The sequence below is a fragment of the Pinus tabuliformis genome, chromosome Q (genome assembly GCF_031772625.1).
Source record: "Pinus tabuliformis cultivar Carrire ecotype Pingquan chromosome Q, CPIR1, whole genome shotgun sequence".
NCBI lineage: Eukaryota > Viridiplantae > Streptophyta > Pinopsida > Pinales > Pinaceae > Pinus > Pinus tabuliformis.
Window position 1 is genome coordinate 906130112 of NC_142296.1, and position 22588 is coordinate 906152699.

The window sequence follows — 22588 nt, forward strand, 5'->3', positions numbered from 1 at the left end:
TTCTAGGGCTTGAGGATGACCTAATTCGACCTTCTTTTTGCCCTTTTTCCAAGTTCGGTCCTGCAACAACTAAACCCTAACCCAACAACATAAACCCTAGCTTCCTTCCTTCACACATGTGAAGAAAGAGAGAAAATAGCCCAAACACTTGATCCTCGTCCTTCTCCTTCGCTTGCTTGATGAGAGAATGAGTTGTGTCTCTAGGAGGTTGAGTTCCCTCCTATATATAAGCTTTCAAGGTGGACGAAGTTCCTCAAAATAGGCTGACTTGGTCTTGGGGGGTATTTTGACACTTTTAAATACAAAAATAATTCTATTTACAAGATACAATGTGCCCGATGGGGTCTTCAACATATGACAATGACTTTTTTGCTTCTTGATCTAGGACAAACCCTAGAAGCACTCAATGGGTGCTTGACCTCTAAAATAAAAGACCTTGAGCTTGAAACCCATGCTCCAAAATAATAATAATAATTTTTTTCTTTTATTTTACAATATACAAGAATCAAAAGTACATTTCATATTTATGAAGATTGAACCTAGTTACACATTTTTCAACAATTTTTGCCTTGGCTTGGAGCCTATATCTTGTGTCTCTTGTTCTCTGTAATCTTCATATTTTTGTATTTGGTAATTGCTTGACGAAAAGAAGAATAAAAATGTAATAATAATAAGCCAACAACAATAAGTCTAGAATAGATGTACTGACTTCCAAATTCTACTAGAAATATCTTCTTCTTCGATATGTCTCCAACCAATGGGTCAACTATGGCACCAAGCAGGATCTCACCCTTGTTGAAGGGACCCTTGATAAGGGTTTGTCTGGCATTTGTGTTTGATTACCTTTCAATACCAACATATGGAGAGATGAGTTCTAGCTCCTTGATCTCCCCTTCCATGTGATCATTGTCCCGCAATGGATCAACCCAGTTTCCTTGCAGTATTCTAGAGTACTTTGCAGTAATCTATAAATAACTATTGCAGCATAAAACTAAGAAGAGAGAGAATGGAAGAATCAATCCGCACAAAAAGGTTTGCCCTTGGAAAATAAATTATATTATGGCATGGAGGATCCCATAGTTCAAAGACAACTAATGGTCAAAGGATCTAACCTTTTATAATATTTCTTGTAATGGCTAGATAATGGCTAAATAATGGCGAGTTTGACTCTTCCAAAGTAATATTGTTTGATTTGTGATCTACATTTTGGAGATTAAGTGATTTCATAAAAATAATTTTTCTGCATTAAAAAGATTAATTAACCCACAAGAGGCCCGACTTGGCTTTGAGAGGCAATGTTGGGGCCATGGATTCCCATGTGTGAGCTTCATTTGAGCTTTACCAAGCTAAATGAGAGGAATAGTAGCTTAGTGAAGGACTTAGGTGGCTCCAACAACTAGTTTGACTCTATTTTGACTCCCATGTGTTTTGATTAGTTCTAGAAGTTGCTTTGTGGAGAAAACACCATACCAACTTTGTCCAATGTTTTGCTTGAAGGAGGTCTTAGTGCAATATCTAGCAGACCTAATACAAAGGCCCGCTAAACAATCCAGGTCTTATGGCAACAAGAGATTGGCCAATACTATCACCTGATTGGCTTCTCTCCCTCTATCTATTTAGTGGTGAATTAAATCCCACAAGGGAGGCATTCCATTAAATGTCACCTAAAGATATCCAATAAAGAAAGGCTTTATGGTGATGCAACGTCTAATGATTTGAGGCAAGGTATTGGTGGAGCATAAAAAGGCTAAGATATTATTTATAAAAGTTCAAGTACACTTTCTAAGATCTTTTAGTTATTTATATTAGCGATATGTTTTTTTTTTATTTTAACGAAGACGGATATAGTTTGTATTAAAAGAAATCCAAAGCTTGTTGGCCGGTTACATTTAGGAAGGCCGTGAACCGGCTATCCTCAACATATAGAAAAACTGACTTCCTAATCTTAATGTTCTGAATCTTCTTAACTCCATTAGTCAAGCCTATATCCCGAATTTCCCCATGCTTGTTAATACAGACAAATTGCTGAAATAAAAGACAGTAATACATGAGAAACAAAATTAAGGGATTGGATCCCAATCTTCAACCCCGTCTCTTATCCAGGTGCCTGCAGGAAGGAGGACTGCTTTGTTGGCTTCCGCATCCGCTTCCTTATTATTCTTCCGAAGAATGTGGAAAAAATTCACCTGAAGAAAGGAACTAACTAGCTTCCTTATTCTAGCAACCACTCTTGTTAGCCGAAAGTCCCTCGGGGACGTGTTATCCACAAGAATTCGAATCAAGGATTGGGAGTCATCACGAATATTGGCTTTCTCAATACTAAGAACCTATAAATGCTTAAGACCCTGCAATAAAGCCATGACCTCAGCTTGTATGTTTGTACTGTGACCCAGGCCCCAGGCATACCTGTTCTCTATGCAGCCATTCGCATTCCTGATGACACCTCCAGCCCCAGCAGTTCCCGGATTGCCTTTGGCGGCCCCATCAAAAAACAAGGAAGAACTGTCACAATTATGGAGCCAAATGCGGAAATCACCCTCAGCAAGCCTGATCTACCAGTTTTTCGTAGTTTGGAACTGTCTCTCATCCTCAGAAAACTGAAGGCCAAGCTTGCTCCCCCACGCCAGTTCTTGAGGATTTAAATTATTTTTTCCCAGCTTCTCAAATTTCTCACTGAGAAATTCCTTGAGCAGGCCATTGGCTTTTGACAACACAAGGTTACCCTTCTGCGCTTTTTCTTGAAAAATTTTGTGGTTGCGCTCAATCCATATTTGCCAGAAAATGAATTTTGGATAAACCATCCAAGCTGCCTTGAACCAGTTGTTATTGGGGAGTTTTCCGGGATAGAGATGAGCCCAATCAGCAAAGTATCCAGCAATCGAGTTTGGCAGACGAACAGAGGATCCCCATGAGGAAAACGCATCAGCCCAAATACTCTTGGCGAACCTGCATTCAATCAATAAATGAGTGGCATTTTCCTCATTTTCCAGACAAAGATTACATCTGGAAGGGCCCAGGAAGCCTTTCTTTTTCAGTTTATCCTTAGTTAAAATGCTGTTGTGGCACAACAGCCAGCTGAAAAAATCGATTTTTGGCACACATTTCTACCTCCAGAGTCCTCACCAAGTCGCTGGGCAGCAAGGGATGTGGGGAATTTTTCTGAGCTGTGCATAGCCTTGTGCAACAGTATAAGAACCAGTTAGAGAGCCCCAACCTCTCTTGTCTTGTTTCCTGATGCTCATCGGGCTCATTCCCTTCAGCTTAGTCAGTAGGAATGACCACGCCTGATCTAGAGCATCCGACATTTGAGGTTTCTTCCAGCCTACCCACGAATTATCCTTCCAGCTAGAAATATCCCACAATGTTTTGATGCCACTGTTTAACGTCTAGCTTCACAGCTCAGAGAGCTCTTGGACTTCACCCAAAGGTTCTTCGCTCATGATTTTATTAGTCCAAATATTAATGAGCTTGCCATTACCCGGGATCCAATAGGAATGCTTTTGTATCAGTGGTAAGGCCTGCATGCAAAGCCTGTGAATTTGAGAGCCTTTGCTGGTGTGGGTGAGGTCATCCAAGCTTCGTAGCCTCTGACCCTTGAAATATTTCTTCCATAACGCCTTTTGGGCCCAGCCCGGTTTCGGAGCTATTTGTCTCCACAGAATCTTAGCCCCCATAGCAATATTTTGAGTCCTCAGGTCCTTGAAATTCAGACCTCCTTCTAGCAGAGGTTTGGCAACTTTGTCCCAACTGACAAGGGGGATCTTCCTGTCATTTTGCTTGCCTCCTTTCCAAAAGAACCTTCGAATCCATTCCTCCATCTTCTTGAGGATGCTGGAGGGAGCCAACATGGCCGAGAATTGGAAGATGGGCAGGCTAGATAGGACAGACTTAATAAGCACTGTTTTCCCTGCAAGGTTCAACCATGAGAAGCCCCAAGACTGAATTTTTTTCTTAAATTTCTCGACCATTGGGAGCCAATCTTTACTGGAGTGCCTCCTTTGGAAGATAGGAAGGCCCAAATAGATGAAGGAGTTCCAAGAAGCAGAGCCAGTGAAACCCATACATCTGGAAATTGAGGAGAGCTCGCTGTTGGAGATATTCCAGCCATAAAAATGGCATTTTCCTTCATTTAGTTTGCTGCCCGAAGTCCCACAGAAATCTTCCAACACTTTTATGAATCTGGAGGCAGAGTATACGGAGGCAGCACCCAACAAAAGAGAATCATCAACGAACAATGCATGGTTGATATCCTTGACACCTCGAGCGATCCTAAGACCCATAATTTCTTGGTCTATCTGGCACTTTTCTAAATAAAAACTCAGAACTGAAGCTTGCAAAACAAAAAGAAGAGGGGAAAGAGGACAGCCCTGGCGCAACCCTCTAGAGGCTTTAAAGAACTCCGTTGCTCTTCCATTCACTAGAGGGGCAATCCAGGGCTCAGAGATGCAAGCCCGGACCCATCTGATAAACTCCTGACCAAACCCAAACTTGTGCATCACGCCAAAGAGAAACTTGTGACGAACTCGGTCAAATGCATTAGCAAGGTCCAGCTTGATCACCATACCTTTTTCTTTCCGCTGCAAGCTAGAATGAATCGCCTCTTGCACAAGGATTATGTTGTCCACGATTTGCCTGCCCTGAATGAAACCCCCTTGGTTTTTAGGAATAATGGAGGGCAAGAGGACCTTCAATCTATTGGCAGTCACCTTTGTTATGAGCTTGTAGCCAATGTTGCATAACGAACTCGGACGAAACCTGTTAAAGGTGTTGGCTCCCTTCTCCTTTGGAATGAGGGCGAGAAAGGCAGAATTTGTGCTTCCTCCAATTTTCTGGCAACACTGGGATTTGGAAATCATTCTGTGCAAATCCTTCTTCACTATTTGCCAACAGACTTGAATGAATATGGCAGTGAAGCCATTCGGACTTGGGGCTTTGTCCGGCTCCATTTCATAGAGCGCAACCTTTATCTCTTTTCTGGTGACTTTAGCTTCCAGTTGTTGATTCATATTTGAAGAGATCTTGGAGGGGACAACATCCAAGAACATAGTGTCTTGGCTCATTCCCTCGACTTCACTATATATTTCTCAAAGTGGGAGAAGGCAACCCCTTTGATGCTTGTAAAGTCCTTATGGGTAACGCGATCTTCTTTTATTTCAGAAATTGTGTTGAAGGACCTTCTAGCTTGGGCCTGTTTGTGGAAGAAGGAGGTATTCCTGTCTCTCGCTTTCAACCACAGGCTATGGGATTTCTGCCTCCAATATTCTTCCTCTTGCAGACAAGCTTTGTGGAATTTTTGTTGCAGATTTCCTTCTATGACTGTCGATTCCTCCGTGGGTTCCTCCTCTTCCATCTGCAGTTGGTGCTTCTCGAGGGAGGCATGGGCCATCCTCCTTTCATCAGCCAGATTTGGAAGAGTTTTAGCCCAACTTTTCAAAGCAGCCTTTACTCTTCTTAATTTTTCTTCCCAAACAAAGAAAGGGGACCCTGTGACAGGCCGATTCCAACTCTCTTTAACCTTATCCATAAAGTCTGGATACCTTATCCATAGAGCACTGAATCGAAAAGGAATGGGCCCAAAATTTCTATGTGCTGAGAGTTCCAGCTTTATGGGTTTATGATCCGAAATACTGCATGGCAGGATGAGCATCCTAGCTTCTAAACCAAGGAGTAGATAGGAACTTTGAATAAGAAATCTATCTAATCTCACAGCAATATGGCCAGGGCCAATTCTTTTATTTGACCAAGTATACTTACCTTTCAGAGGTTTGATGTCGAGCAGATCCCAATCTTGCATGATATCCTCCACCCATTCCCTCGCTGGGTCTCTTACTATGCTGCCACCTCTCTTCTCGGAGGAGCTTAGGGTTATATTCAAATCCCTTGCGATAATAATATTTCTCAACGTTTCTTCCTCAGCCATGAGTTTGATTGAGTCCCAACACTGCTTCTTTTCCCCTGCGTTTACCAGCACATACACATTAAAGAGGTTAAAGGCCTCCCTTGTTTCTTGGCTTATGAGTTGCATAAACTATCGGTGTGTATTCTGCTTTCCATTGGCCAATTCCAACTTGTCTTCATTCCAGAGAGCTCCTAGCCCTCCCAATGCACCTCAGCCTGAGACAGCTTGCCCTCCACTTTTTCTCCATAGGTTCTTGCTTACTTGGAGGAAGCTCTTCTCCTCCAAATTAGTCCCCTGGATTAGAAGGATATCTGGGGTTTCTATTCTAATCAAACTTCTCATTGCTTCTTCTTTTTGCTTGCTCCCCAACCCCCTGCAATTCCATGAGACAATATTCATTATTTACCTTTCTGAGAGTGGGTGGCCCCTGTACATGGCTTCCTGTAATCTTCGGTGTCTTTGTTAGCAGCTTCTCCAACGTTGGCTGGCTGCCTTGGAGTTTGTCTTTGTATGTTTCTCACTCTCTTTTTTCTCGATCAGTTTTCCTTCCTCTTGTCGATCTGCGGGACAATGTTTGGGAGTCTCCTATTTCTCCTTCCTCCTCAGATTCTTCCGAATCTAGGTCTTCCTCTTCCATATCTGTAGCCTTTTCCTTAGGGCTTACTGCTGTGCTCTCACCTTGCCTGGAATTTTCAAGGATCTCTTTCTCATTTGCCTCCTTCTGTTGCTGTTCTGTTTCATGCATTTCGATTGAGGTAGAGGAAAGAGGGGTGAACGCATTCTCTTGTGCCTTTGGTTGGCCACTAGAAGAAGGCTGCAGCCCTTTTCCTTTTGTAGCTCCAGGAGGGTTTGAGAGTTTAGGGTTAGCCCTTGACCTTTTGACCTTGCTTCCATCCTTCTTCCTTTCCTTGCATTGCCTCTTCATTTTTTGTGCAGTTCTTGGCAAAATGTCCGTATTCCTGGCACTTGCGGCACTTGAAAGGAAGCTGCTCATAGTCAAGTTTTTGCACATGAGTCCAGCTTCCTACATTTATCTTTATAGCCTCCGACAGTCCCACTTCTAGATCTACTTCGACACAGATCCGAGCGCAGTCATATTGATCCTTGGTGTTTGCGCAATCTATGAATTTTCCCAGCGCGTTGCCTATATGTTGGAGGGAGTCCTAGTTCCAGCAATGCATAGGAAGATTCGGAAGCCTTACCCACACTAGAACCACCGACGGAACATCTTCAGCTGGATCAAAATTGGGATTCCATCTATTCAAATAGAGACCTTGAGGACCCATTCCTAAAGATTAGATCCTTGTCTTCTTTTGAGATAAACTCGAACAGGAAATAACCTTGCCCTAGAAAATACGAGGTGACACTTTGCTTGATTAATGGTCTCCAGTTTCTGCAGACCCAGGCTTCCGTGGCTTTGGGAGAAGGCCAAAGGCTAGTGAACTGACCTACTAGGGCCCTTTCTGCCAGCGACAGAGCAACCTTGATCGGCCCTTCCAGAGGAAGGGAGACCTCCAGAATGTTTTCCAGTTTTTTAACAAACTTCGAAGCATTCGGTTTCTTCTTGGCTGGCAACGAAGCCAGAAGAGACTTGAATGTGACATCTTCAGCTTTGGGGGAGGACGAAAGACTGATAGGAGGAGCTTGGGACGAGCCCAGCTCATCCATGGCAGAGGGGCGTAGCCCTGGCGTGGCCAACCAGCGCATGAGAGCACGAACAACTGGCAGAGCTTGGGGAGGCGGAAGGCAGTGAAAAATTAGTGATATGTTATAAGTTAGGGTTTGAGAGATATTCAATAATATATCATGCAATGTCATATAATATCTAGAAGAAATAGCCCTTTAAGAATGGACTAATAAAGGAATAAGGCAATCAATTAAGCAAGTTTTAGGGTAGGCAAGTGAGTTTTTATGGTAGCAACATGCATAAAACAACAATAAATGAGATGACATCACCCAAATTGTAGGTTTTTACCATGCAACTAATGCTATATTTTGCCTTATTCAAATTATTAAGTGCAATCCATATCAAGAGGGCAATAACACGTCAAAATAAAATTGCTATTTAATATACTTTCAAGAAAACCATAATCTACCTAATCGTAACCTTAGATACCTAGAACTTAGTGGAAAGAGAGAAAAAATAGAGAAAAAGAGGGTTTTGATCAACACCTACTAGAGTAGTTCCTTGATCTAATATGGCAATGGAGTTATTTAGGGTTGAGATCTATGAAGAAGACCTTGATGAAGCGTGAGAGTGACTATCTCTACTTAGAAACTTTAGCAACTTCCTTAAATGGGATATTTTAAATTCAAGAGATGCATATTTCAAAGTTCTCTTGAAGGATTCAAGGAAACAAATTTTACATACCATGAAGAATTAAGATTTCAAGAAAAAGATTGCAATTTTTAACATCGCACAAGAAACCCTAATTCACATAATATAGCATGCAAAATGGAGGAAATCCAACAATAAACTTACACCATTCCACAAGAATCTCTTTAATTAATCCCAAATAAGTCTCTCCATGCAAATATCTCCCTCTCAAGACAATTTGGACCATAAGGATCAAATTGCATCCATGTAGAAAGAAGACAATAGCTAGTATGCACTTCTAAAGAGAGAGGAGTGTCATGATTGATAATGATGATCAAGTGAATGAGGCTCTCCCCTTTTTATATGAGGGCAACCAAGTCTCATTTCACTAATTTTACAATTAAATTCTAAAAAGGTTTACTCGAGCGCTCAACTAGGTCAAAAGTCACAAGCGAACCTCAAGATAGCTCTAAAACATAATAAAATGTCGAAAATAACCCACACTTGTGGGAATAAATGCTCTCCACCGTGATGTCATCCTCCTAGAATGATCAATAATGCATCGAGTAAGTGATGAAATGGTACAAGAGAGCTCCTCACTCTAGGAAATCCTTAAAATGCATGTGTACATCTCCAAAAGGCACCATCCATAAATAGGCCTATGTCACCCTTCCAAAGCATGTAGAGTGACGTGGCACGATCTAAAGCAAGCATTAGAAACAAGGAAAACTGTGTTAGCCCTCCCAAGTCATCTTAGTGACATCCATCCTCATTAAGGCTCCAGAACAAGGCATCGTCCATCAAACAGGGTCAAGGCCTGCGGGGGTGTCCTAGGTCCATTTGGGAACATCATCAAATAGTCCAATGCCCAAACTCTCACGCTCAATGTTTCAGGATGTGTAGAATCATTTATGAGTTGCTCAAGGCCCAAGGATCATCTGTTGAGGGGCAACAAGGTCATGTTTGCTCTCAAAATGGGGAAAAGTACCCTCTGGAATGTGCTGGAAAGGAGTTAAGCCATCCCTCAAAGGATCTCTACTGCAAGTGTGATACCACATGAACAAACCTCTCAAGATCAGTGAGATCAACATCATTAGGGACAAACAACTATTAAAGTATCATAATGGACCATATCTATTGGATGGTGTTGTCATTGATGTCAACCCTAGGGTTTGATTAGGCTTGACTTTGAATGAAACACTAGTCATTGATGTCAAAATTATAATGAATGCTTCTTATAATTGTCTGGATTACATCAAGTTGGAAGCTCCACTATTGGATGGGTGAAAACCCAGGTCTTAGGGTTTGGGTTCCTTGGACTGAGGACATATCCCGACCTTGTCTAGGGTTCTTGAAGTAACAAATCATTAAGTTTGGGTTGGAGATCCATGTCATTGGATTCTCCTCGAAAAGATGTTTCGGTGGTATGTGGCACACCACGTGGTTCCTCTTGGTTTGAGAGATATTCACATTTGAAGTTGGTGACCTCAGTGTTTGGGCTAAAACCCCAAAGGGTGTGACTTGGCATACTTTTGTTGGTTAAGGGCATACAAAACTAAGGTTGAGGGTTCCATATCATCTTTCATGAAGAAATGATCTTTTAGGATAGGCATGTATTCACAAGGAGGGTCCCTCATTAATTAAAAGGTCTTACCTTTCCTCCTTAAGGCTAACAACCTTCTCACTTATGACTTAAGCTATGATTTAATTATGCTTATTTTCCTTCAACGTCTAGTTGTTGAAACTCTCTATCTCCAACGTTTAAGCTTTGTGCATTAGGAACCTCTTCCTAAAATATAAACTGACCTAATCCTAAATCTACTCACATAGAGGCAGTGGCTCTCTTACCTGTCTCACAAGATATGAATTAATTAAATTTTTATGAAGCCCCTCATCTCCAACAATTATTTAGTTTGGAACCCCTCTAAACTTTATAAAAGAAGACCTCATTTCACTCTCAAACTATATCGATTTTCAACAATCTACCTTGAGATATACCTGAAATTAATTCGACCTACCTGAGGCAAGGGCAGCGAAGATCTCTGAGGTAAGGACTATTGTTCCTTTATTTTGTTTTAGTTAGGTCTTCAAGGTATTTTGAGGACATTTTTTCTTCCCATCAAAATGAGTCTTTGTCCTCAAGAATAGGGCACATTTTTGGTTTGTTTTAGGATCGGTTACAAATATTCAGAGAGCGAAATTCTGAGTAGGTTATCCCGTTCTGGACTATACTTACAAGAAGTGCGAGCTGAAGAACCTTTTTTTTTCGAGGAACATGCAAGACTGTTCTTTCATATCTTGGACCAAGTATTAAGTGTTTGGTGCCTTGTTTCAAGAAAGCGAAGGCCTGTTTGGAGACTCATTTTGGTGCAGGATACCTTGATCAATGAAGAACGATTTCCTGTTCAAAGTTTTGTGACCAATGAAGTTATTGTAGGGTTTTGTTTAGGAGTTTTGTGGTTTGCTTCAGTGCTGGACTCTCTGTTAATGAGAACGAAAGTCTTGACATGTTAACAATTGCCTTATTGACACATATATATGCAGACTTGAGAGGGATTTCTTTTTATAAGAGTAACCTAACACTTACCAGCCCTCTAAGAAGCAGTATATAAGAAGTTTGTTTCACCTACAATTGTCAATATATGACAATAATTCTCACCGCAATCTCATTATGTATCAGTGAACTTCAAGGATCAAATGCACTATCCCAATGATCAACTTCTCATCTACATAATAACAGTATACATAACAGTGACCCTCTCGCTTACATAAAAACCAAGTCTGTTATATGACAGTGGCTTTAGTCTGACTATGTGTCGATACACAGTAAAATTGTGACAATATTTCAGTAGTAGCTTTTGTGACAAAGAACTTTATGACAGCAGCCTTGAGCACTGAACTGTTTGACATATCACAAGTGATCTTAGTGACATGACTAATTGGGTTTGTGAAAGTACTTTTGGATAGTAATAACAACAGCAGTTGTGGTTAGTAATATATATGTGTATATAGTTGTAGCAGTGTTTCATTCATATGATGTGACTGTGGTCTAATAATAAGTAACTTAGACATAACAGATTTGACATTTAGACGTAATTGTGACTTGAAGAATAGACTTGACATTTAGATTTATCACTAACATGACATGCAATCTTGGCCTATAGATTGCAGTGATACTTGACATAGACTTGTGACTGTGATGGCTTAGGGATTTGTTCTAGATGTTTTATAGTGATGACCTAGAGGTTACTGCCTTAGTCGTAAATGACATAATGGTGACCTTACAGGGCAGCAGTTCTTTGAGGACACAATCACCTTGTTGTACAAATTATTGACATAAGACATGGACAACAGTGTATGACTAGTGATGAACAGGAGTGATAAGACATATGCTGGTAGCTCTCTGTGAGCAGTGTTTGAGAGCATTGGAAGCAGGTCATAGGGATGACCTGCTTCCAATGCATGGAAAAGTCATTGGTGCACTCAATGCATGGGTTGGATTGGGCCTACATAGAGCGATAGCCCCTATAGTACCAATGGTTCGTCTAAACCATGTGTCTATCTAGATTCTAGATCCATCCCAAGGCCTCCAATCCAATCCAGGACGAAAGGACTCAAGAGTGGAGACTAAAATGATTGAAGCATGATTGGCCATAATAAGTCTAGGATACCATAGTACATAGTCATCACATGGCCTACAAGGCTTTTGACTTGCATCTCTCTGGACTTACAATGGTGTTGTCATGAAAAATACTAGGGTACCTCCCCATGGGGGAACATGTTGTTTTGTTTCTTGCATGATATGAAGTTTGAACTTGATTTGGGGCAGCATTAATCTGCATTTGAGAGAGAAGATGATGACGTTAGTCTTTCTAAGGCTAACTTCCATGCCTGCTTATTTGTTAAATGTTTCTAGTGCCAGAAGGTGTTCTTGTAGGCTCCTTAGTGTTATGCCAGGATATGGCCAATATTTCATAGTTATGCCTGCAGTGCTTTTCCTTCATTCCATCTCAATATGTAACAAACTAGGGTGAACAACTGGCTTGAATATTACTATTAAAGCTTCTCGACATGCCTCCTTGGGCCTTGACTCTGGATTTGACCTGCTCATACAAGTTGTGTATTTGTGCTCTCCATTCTGTAGGGGCTCCCAGCTGCAAGAGCCCCTCAGACAATTCTTCTCTTGGAACTGTGTCAAATGTTTTCTTGAAGTCTACAAAACAACACCATAACTCTCTGTCCATGTTGTATGTCTTCTTCATCATGTGCTTTCAAGTGAGGCAGTTGTCAATGAAGGAGTGTTTTCATCCGAATCCTGCTTGGTCCTTTGTCTGCATTTTGTTCTTCTTCACCCAACTACTTATTTTTTTCTCCAAGTATCCCTCCAATTAGCTTTGCAAAGTTTGATCTGATCATTATCGTTCTGTAGTTGCCTAGGTTCTTTTCTCCTCGCCTGAATATGGGAAGGATGAAGTTGATTGCCCAGTTTTCCGGAATCCTTCTTTGATCATCGCCACTGCTATGTGTTGGCTGAGATGGTTCTGGCCTCATTTGAGGTGTGCTGGCTGTAAGCCATCCATGTCCTTTGATTCACCTAGAAGCTAATTACTTGAGACCTTCCTCAGTGTTCCCTTTTGGGAATATGCCCTTACAAGCAGCGCTTTCGGGCAGCTGCTTCTTTGCTGAAATATATTTGACGTTAGTGTAGCTGTTTAGAATGTGTTAGCCACAGGACGTCAGATATATCATTCTCTTGGGCTTGCTTTTCACCTGTAATTTTTTCCAAAAAGCTTTTGGGATTTCCTTGACCATTTTTAAGAGCACCCCTGGCTGCCAAGTCACCTGGTTTGTGTTCATGTTATGAAATGATGCATTAGGACAAAAATCGTAAGTGCAAATGGATGTGATAAACTTTGGCATTAAGTTCAAGGAAATAGATAATTCTAAAGTTGAATTAAAAAAATTCTGAATTTAATTGAATTAATTGCAGAATTTCAAACTTAAACAAATTCAATTTATTCTTATGCCCAAAAAAATTTCCAAATTTTGAACTTCCAAGGATTAAATTTGGTGAACATAATAACTTAGTCTGCTCTCTTTCACAAATTCATCTTTTTGTTCCTTCCACAGTCTGCTTGTATTTCTTTAGGTTTTTGCTGGTTGTTTCTTTTTCATACCTTTTTTTGGCTGCTTTGCATGGTTTCTTTGTATCAGTGTTTTCATTGGAAAACTGTTCATCTCTTTTTTTGGTCCCTATTTGCTTGTGTTTTCACACCTTTTGAAGCTTATTTTGATGGTTACCATCTTTTTTATGCACTTCTCTTGTGCTGATATTTCATCTTGCATGCAATCTGGTTCCATGGTTATCTTCTCCAGCTCTCTTTGGAAGATTTCTGCGTTACTGTAAACAGCTTTTTTTGTTATATTCTACCTCACTGATTCCCCTAGGCCTTTCTTCTCCTTTGTGGTGTCTTCATGATCTTCTTGTCTGCTGAGTTTGTGATTTGACAAGTGGCAGTTTCTGATTGTGAAATGCCTGATTTTATCTATTGTTCATTCTACCTGAGAGAGAGAGAGAGAGAGAGAGAGAGAGTTGTATTAGCCTTTAGGATTGTTTCAGTGAATTTTTAGGTGTTAGTGCATTTAAGGTGTTTCTTATTGCAATTTGCAAATAAATGGCAGTGAGCTCAATAAGTCTTTTATCTAATACTGTCACTGATTTTTCTATTCTTTAATTGCAAAGCTTTTGGGTAAAGATCATCCCATCTATTGAACTTCGTGAAGTTATTTGTGGAAGTTGCAAATTCTGAAGTGCATGATTTTATCTATTGTCCATTGTACCAGAGACAGAGAGAGAGCGAGATGTATCAGTATTGTTTCAGTGAAGTTTTAGTTGTAAGGACATTTAAGGTGTTCATTCTTGCAATTTGCAGATAAATAACAGTGAGCTTAATAAGTCTTTTATATGATATTATTACTAAATTTTCTATTTTTCAATTGCAAAGCTTTTGGGTAGAGTCATGCCATCTAATAAACTTCTAGGCTGGTGATGGATGCGCTATCTTTGGTACTTGATATTGATTTTTATTGAATTACAGTTCTTTTATTGCGTTTTTCTCTGTAGGTGGATGGATTGGATATTTTTCATATGATACTGTGAGGTATGTAGAGAAGAGAAAGTTGCCTTTTTCAAAAGCTCCTGAAGATGATAGAGGTCTGCCTGATATGCACTTGGGGCTTTACAATGATGTTGTGGTGTTTGACAACGTTGAAAAGGTAGACTTTTTCTTTTTAAATTTTTTTGATTTCAGTTTTTGTGTGGTAGCTAAGGCCAACTTATCAACTTGTACATATATGATATGGCAAAATTTGTAACTGTAGGTTCATCACTCACAGCAAGAAAACACAATTTATTTGATTGATTATGATTAACATAAACCAGAATTAGGGGAAGTTTATTGCTCTGTGCACTTTTGTTTACTGGTTCTTCAATTTACTTGCTAATTGATGCTTCCAAGACACTTTTGTTTGAATCAAACGTATAAAGAAAGGAATTATATAGGTTATGAACAGTTGTGACAAATGCCTAGAGAAAGAGAGATGAAACTGAAAGTCTTTTCTCAATTTAATTACTATATACTTCTGGTCTTTCATAAAGTTGCAACTAATGGGCTTATTGGGAATCTTAGGATTGTAAATTGTTTATTAGGTAACGTAAACAAATGATGTCCATGCATGACCACAAAAATAGGTTAGTGGGACTCAAACGTACAATCCGTTAGACACACCCTGGCAGTGCAAAATCAACTCCTATAAGCTAAAATACAAAACATGTTTAACGATCTCTGAGAGAAAATCATTAATTTTGTTTGTATTTTGGCTTACTGAATAAGAGAAATCGTTAAAGGCATAAGCATACACAAAATGGGAAAAGGATACTCATCTTCATCAGAAGAGGATGCTTCTGATGTCACACCAGAAACAAAAGTGGAAATAGAGGAGGAAAATGAAGACTTCCTTACTTTAACACCAACCACAGTGAAGGAACCAATACACTCCTGGAAATATCCTCAGGGAAGAGTTAAGGTCTGAGAGTATCTGTTGTGTAACCCTTGGTGGAAGTTGGGACTAGTCCATAGAGATCCTAACAATCAAGGCCATTGGGAAAACCTGGAGATGGAAGGCTGGCTATGAGCCTCTTAATCTAACTATGTGAAGACTCCATATGCAAGCTCTTGTACCATTTTAAGTGGTGTACAATTGCATTGTTATTTTCCATCTAACTTTGGGAGTGTAATTATTTAATTATATGTCCTGGAAATTGTGGTCATTGCTGCCTATTATGTATTTAGGTGTCACATTAATTTTTTAATTGCACATTCAATTCTTACTTAAAGTAATACAGAAAGTCCTTCCAAAGATAGTATGCTTAAGTTTTATAGATTAATCTTTTTGAAGTGCTTGTGAGTTGAATGGATGTTGCAAGTCCTTATAAATAAGAACACATAATGCACACTAATTATTGGACTTAAAGCCACCCTATTGTTTGAGCCTTGAGGCTCGTGGCTACACAATTTTCAGTATAGTGCTACTTGTGAAAATGTGTTCAAGTTTCATAATTGCTTAATATTCTATTTTCATTTTGACTCAATGATCTTCAGAAAGCATATGTCATTCATTGGGTGCGAGTAGACGATTATTCTTCTGCTGATGAGGCATTCAAAGATGGACAACGACGACTTGATATCCTAGTTTCCCGAGTGCAGGATATTGATCCGTATGCAATATTTCCAAAATAATCTTTTTCTGCATTTAGATAATGGAATTTACCTTTTTCTTTACCAAGTTAATTTTAATATCATCTTATTGTTGTTTTATTTAATTTGGCAGTCCAAGACTTTCTTCAGGTTCTATTAAACTGCAAACTGGACTATTTGGGGCTGCCCTGAAAGAGTCTAGTATGACAAGTGAGCAATACAAGAAAGCTGTTTTGAAGGCACAGGAGCACATTCTAGCTGGGGACATCTTCCAAATTGTTCTTAGCCAGCGTTTTGAGCGTCGCACATTTGCAGATCCATTTGAAGTATACAGGGCATTACGAGTTGTGAATCCAAGCCCTTATATGATATATTTGCAGGTATTGGAAGAGTCATAAACTTCTACTGTAGCTACTCATGTACTGTGCATATACATATTATATGTATATGATCATTGATACCAGATGTTTGAAATTTGTCTGACAGTAATTATGAATGTTGCACCAGAGTTGTATATGCAGTAATTGGTGAAAGTACTATCAGGTTTTTGTTTGAAATATGCCACTTTCAAGGAATTACTCCTTGGCTTTCTGAAAATAAAAAGTATGACTTAGTCTAAATGCTATATTGCATCACATGTAGTTGATTGCTGTTTTGTCAATATACTGAAATCAGCATTGCAATTGCATTGCAGGCTCGGGGCTGTATACTGGTTGCTTCTAGTCCAGAAATTCTCACACGTGTAAAACAGGTAATAGAGGCAGACACTGCATGTGCCTGCCTTAAGCTCGGTTACAGAATTTTAGTGTCTTGATTCACGTTGCTTTTAAGGTCTTTAGAGAATAATTTATTTTCTATGTTGAATTTTTTTCTTTTTACAAAATATTATAACAGTCGACTGTTGTGATGGAGGATAATCAAGTTAATATAGAACATTTGCTGGGTGCGATGGTGATGTTCTGTAGACTGTAGTATATGAGATCAAATGAAGATATGTTGTGCACAGAATTTGATATTCTGTTTATTGGAAACTGCAATGCATAATTTTGTATTGTTGATAACATGTACAACTACTTGATATGTTGTAAATCCCTAGCAACTCAAAATGGAGGGAAAACTACATAGGCTTCTCCATGTTATCAGCCAAAATATGCCGAGGTGCACCATGTGAAAGATAAAATGAGTAATACCATTGTTGGAAAAAAAAGAAAAGAAAAACTAAGCTTGATTACAGCTCATAATTAAAGGGGCAAATAATCTCAATCTCCCTGAGAAAATTCTAATATAATCAACTCAGGTGGAGAAAGGTTGGCTACAGGAGATACAAATTGATCCAATATTTATTCCACCCCTTCCAACCAGATGACTTGTATTCATGGGTTTGGCAGTAGTGTTGTGGATTATGTTATATCAGATATCCCTGTTTACAACCAAATTGTAAATTTTGACCTTTTAAATGATCATGAGCTTGATTCTGATCATAGACCATTAACCATAACCTATGTTACTAGGATACGGAAACGGATTCGGATACAGATCCGCCAAATTTTTGAAAAGTCAGGATCCGGATAAGGCAAAGATATATCAAGTACAAAAATATATAATAATATTTTTAAAATTTTAAAAAAGTTAAAAACATATTCGAAGTTCAAAATCAAAAACCATTCATGAATAACAACATTAGCACTGAAATGAAATCATTAGATAATTTATAAATCTAAACACATGATTGTGACCAATAAAATAAAATAAAATAAAATGATAAAAGTAATATAGAACAACATTCTTGAAGACTAAACATAAAAAATAATATAGAAAAACAAACAATGACTTAAAATAATTTAATTTAGGTATAATGGTTAAAAATAGTTTATATTATAACTTAAATTAGTTTATAATTTATACTTTTGAAACTACACAATTTAAACTATTTTATAATTTAGTTTATAGTTTAATTTAGTATTATTATTATTTATGGTTAAAACTAAATAGTTTATAATATAATCATCTTTAAATGTCTTATATCATATTTAATTGTATATTAAATATTATAGAGATTGGCCACTTATTAAAAATTATAGAAATTTTATATGTATTTTTAGGGTTATGGCAATAAAAATTTACTAATAAATTTTTAACCAAAGTGAAAAAGCGACCACTTGAGTGGTGATGTAAATCGTAAAATAAATGTAAAGGGTGGGAAGTATTTTTAATTACCATGGGCAGGTTGCGACGACACGTTGGGGCATAGCCGCATCACACCCGACCAATAATCATTATAATTTTTATTGTTTTTTTTTTTTATATTATAATTAAATAATTAAACTTTATAATCCTTTCTTAAATTTTAATTGCTATGTCAAAATTTATAAAATTAATATTATTTTTATAATACTATGAGGATGGCGGTGGTATGTTAAAATCTATATTATTATTATTCGCCTACATTTATATTATAATTAAATAACATAATAAATATTATAGTTTATGGTTTAAATTATTTTATTTTAAATTTAATAGGCGATGAGGATTATAATTATTTTACAATCACCATGCCGCGAGTGTTACTATAATGGGCGATGAGGAAATGAGGATTTCGTTTTAGAAGATGGCAAAACGGAGCTGTAAAATTTTCTAAAACAAATGCCAAAATGCAAAGAATGGAATAGTGAATTAGCGATGCACGTTACAGAGTTTGTTGTTGCCAAATATGCTTCCGAAACCACGGTATCTGCGACCGAGATGGATGAAACGACTCCCGTAAGCAGGATTAGTTTCCCAGAATATTTAGAATTGTTTCTTGGCGGATCTCACATGTATCCAGATGGATCCGTATCTGTATCCGTTTCAGATCCAGAGATTCACGTTTTTGCAACCTACCCCCTGCGGATTCTGGTAACATAGACCATAACTCTAAATTTTGCCATGCGCACAATCTAAATGCAAGTGTGAGAATTGAAGGTGCTTGCTTTTTGTCAAAAGTAAAATGACTCTGTACTTAAAGGAATTAAACAAGGATTTACACCTCTTAACTACAAGGATAACATCGTAACACTCTATCATAATTTTACTACGACCCTCTCTGCTTCTATTAGCAAGTTCTCCATCAAGGTGTCATATGAAACAAATAATAGAACTACCAACCATTGGTATGATAATGATTGTAAAATTGCTAGAAAAGTGATAAGAGATGGTCCTTATAAATCTTTAAAGCTTGATAAGATAAATACGTACAAAGGTCTTATTAAAAGGAAGAAAAGGTATTATCTAAATAGAAAGGAAGAGTAGTTGCTGAACCTATCTAAATCTGACCCTAGAATGTTTTTGAGGAAAAATCTAATTCGCAAAATTAAAGAAAATAATTTGTTTTCCTTGAAGAATTGGAATTTACTTTAAAAACCTTTATGAATCCTCTAACACCATGGACACCATTTTGAATGTCCCTATAGAAGATGATATCTTTTCTTTGGAAGACATTGAGCTTGGAGTTAAGTGGCTCGCTAATGGGAAAGCTAAGGATATTGAAGGCTACTGAGCTGAAATTTTTAAAATGGGAGGGCCTATCATCATCTCTCACATGCACAAGCTCTTCAATTTGGTAGTGAAACAAGGCTTCTCTAAGCCTTGGATGTGAGCCTCATTGTGCCTATATTTAGAAGTGGGTATAAAAGCATTCATTCTAATTATAGGACCATTATGATTAGCCATATTTTAATCAATTTGTACAAAATTATTTTGGAATAGAAATTAGCCTATGGCTAAATAGCCATAGTAAAGTAGCTAAAATCCAAGCTGGGTTTAGGAGATATCATTCAACTATGGGCCACCTTGTTACTCTCAGGATCATTGTAGAGGAATGTCACAATAATAGAACTGATCTCTTCTATTGTTTCATTTACTTTAGAAAAGCTTTTGACACTGTTTTTTGGACAAAACTGTGGAAGAGGCTGGAAGAGATAATGGTTCCTTTTGAGTTGAGGGTTGTGGTGACAAGGTTGTACAAGAATGTTATTGCCAAGTTTGGGATCATTGAAGGATGGTGAGATGGATTTAAATGCAATATTGGATTCAATGAAGAGTGTTCCTTATCCCCTACCCATTTTGGCATATACATTGATAAGCTAGTAGAGGGTTGGAAGATGTAGGTTGTATTGGCCCCATGCTCACTACTATAGTTGTAACTATTTTCCTTTATGTGGATGATATTGTTCTTTTGGTAAGGAGCCATTATGATCTTGGAAGCAACTAAGAATCCTCTGAGATTTTTGCTCCAAGATGGGTATGATGTTGATACTAAAAAAGCTAAATTCATGATATTTAAATCCAAAAAGATAACATATGATACCTTGATATATGACAACAACTACTTGGAGGAAGTTTCTTCAGACAAATAGCTTGGAATCAATATCCATCACAATCTCAATTGAAAAAGGGATAAATGGATGATGGAAAACTTACTATGGGCTTGAAAACAATTGTAAGTCAGTAGAAAAAAGAAACTTATTGAGACTCTTGTCGCTCTTCTTATTTTACATGGATGTGAGTTTTGGGGTTGCAGTATCTTTAGAGAGTTGAGGAGGAAGATATAATAGATCCAAAAACAATTTAGAACCTACAATTTCAAAATTAATGAAAATACTTCCTATTCTATCCTTTTCACTGAAATAAACCTTTCCCCCACTGAAAGCATGTCTATGACTATCTATCTTCTGTATAATAAGAAACTAAACAACATGGCAACCAAGAGTTTTCATAAAAGTTCTTTTAACTCTAAGCCAAATACCCCACCTTTAGCTGAAGCAGTGATGGCATAAGGACACCCAATTTTGGCTAGACAATTGGGGGATATGTTAGTTTTTGTAGCATCAGTTGGTGTTCTAGTCTTAACAGTTGTTAGAGGGCTAAGAAACACTAGGACTCCATAACCCAAAAAATGTTTCAAGAAAATCCACCTAGAAATACCTTAATTAAGTTAATTAATGAGTATTTTTTTTTTAAGTCTAACTTAGGGAAAATGATTAATTAATAGTAATTAATTGAGGAAGGTGAGATTTCTCTACAAACTCACACAGATAGACTAGGAAATAATCTCAGTGATTGATTAAGTTTTAATCTTGGCTGTTGGAGTCCCATAGTGAGATTATAAGAAGTCGATGGGTAGATGGAGGAACACACTTGAGAACGATTTCCTTGTGTAGTTCGACTTTCCAGAGCATTCTGCCGAAAGAGCTCTAGATAGATTGGGGACGCAGAGACAGAGAGGGGCAAAGACAGTGAGTTTGGAGGAAGTTTTCCAGTTCTAGAGAGTCAGAAAGAGGAGGCCGAAAAATTTCTCCTGGAGGCTGCAAAGAGGCAGTGTAGAGCCTCAGGTGAGCAATTCGATTTGGCTGGAGGTGAAGAAATTTTCAGTTCCAGAGGCTGGGAAGATTTTCCAAAGGGCAGGAGGAGCATTTTCCTAGTCAACAACATGCAAGACGACTAGATTGGCAGTTGTTTTAGGCAGTGCGTTTGGCAAGCAGCGCTAGGGTGACGTAGAGCCTGCGTAGACCACTTGGACGACTAGCTTTTCAGAGGTCAAACAGTGCTGGGAATTGGGATTGCTCAGAAGAGGGTAAAATCCCTAAGAAAATTTTCGCCAGTGTTTCTCTTGGATAGATTCGCTAGCTTGATGATATTTATTGTACTAAGAATTTCTCACTATTGTTTAATAATAAAAGTCCTCAACTGCTGCACTGGTTTTCTAAAGTTGGGGTTTTTTGGGAACTTTTGTCCAAAAATAACAATGTTCAATTTTTGTGTGTGTGTCCCGGTATTTGCTCAGTTTCCAGTTTATCTTCTACAAATTTTTATTTGTGAAGATTGCAGTGTGATTAATTCGTTGTTGCCATAGCAATAAACTGCTAAATTAATTTGCAGTTAGAAGAATTAATTCCAGTTGTTGCAATAGAATTTCAGTAGTGAAATTTTCACATGGTATCAAAACATATTTGATCAGATGGGGAAGCTCAGAAGTGGAAGAAGAAAATTTCATTGTTCAGAGGGAGCAACAAGACAAATTTTCAAGGGGTTGCGTAGTGCCTAGCTAGGCAGTTCAATTTTTTCAGTGCAGGGTTGCAAAAAAATTCAGCTTACCAAGAGTGATTCCAACAGGCAAAGGGATCAATAGTTCAATATTTTTGCTAAGCAGATTCCTTGTTTGGGCACAAAAGGGTTTTTGGAGCAGTTGCTAGAGCAGAATTAGTGTCGGGTGGAAGAGAAAGTGCACACACAGAGGAAAATTTCTCTCGGAGGGTTTGTAGCCTAGAAATCCAAATTTCTAGTTGCAGACGACAGTAGTTGCAAGCTGATCTTCTGACTCCAGAAGGGAGTGCGAATAACAAATTCAACAACTGAGCAGGTGAAAGAGGGAGATTTCCGTTTCAGTTTCAGAGATGGCCACAATTGGGCTTAGAGATCAGGATAGGTTGGAGTGGCCTCCAACTATGTAATTTGGAAGGCCAGGATGTCCTTCCCGCTGGATGAATTTTGCCTAAAGACCTATGCAGAAAATGTTGTGGTAATACCGACCAATGCAGATCAACTAAAGAGTAAAAGAAAGAAATGGTTAAGGAAAAA

The 22588-nt window shown here is 38.4% G+C and overlaps 1 protein-coding gene across 1 annotated transcript in view; it reads left to right on the forward strand.

Moving 5' to 3' along the window:
• Nucleotides 1-22588, forward strand: part of LOC149222395 (anthranilate synthase alpha subunit 1, chloroplastic-like) — a 352329-nt gene that overhangs the window by 107812 nt on the left and 221929 nt on the right. Inside the window, exons 4-7 of the mRNA XM_089387583.1 lie at nucleotides 14341-14492; nucleotides 15878-15993; nucleotides 16107-16353; nucleotides 16668-16724. Coding sequence (XP_089243709.1) covers nucleotides 14341-14492; nucleotides 15878-15993; nucleotides 16107-16353; nucleotides 16668-16724 — 572 coding nt within the window. The remainder of the gene's footprint in view (nucleotides 1-14340; nucleotides 14493-15877; nucleotides 15994-16106; nucleotides 16354-16667; nucleotides 16725-22588) is intronic.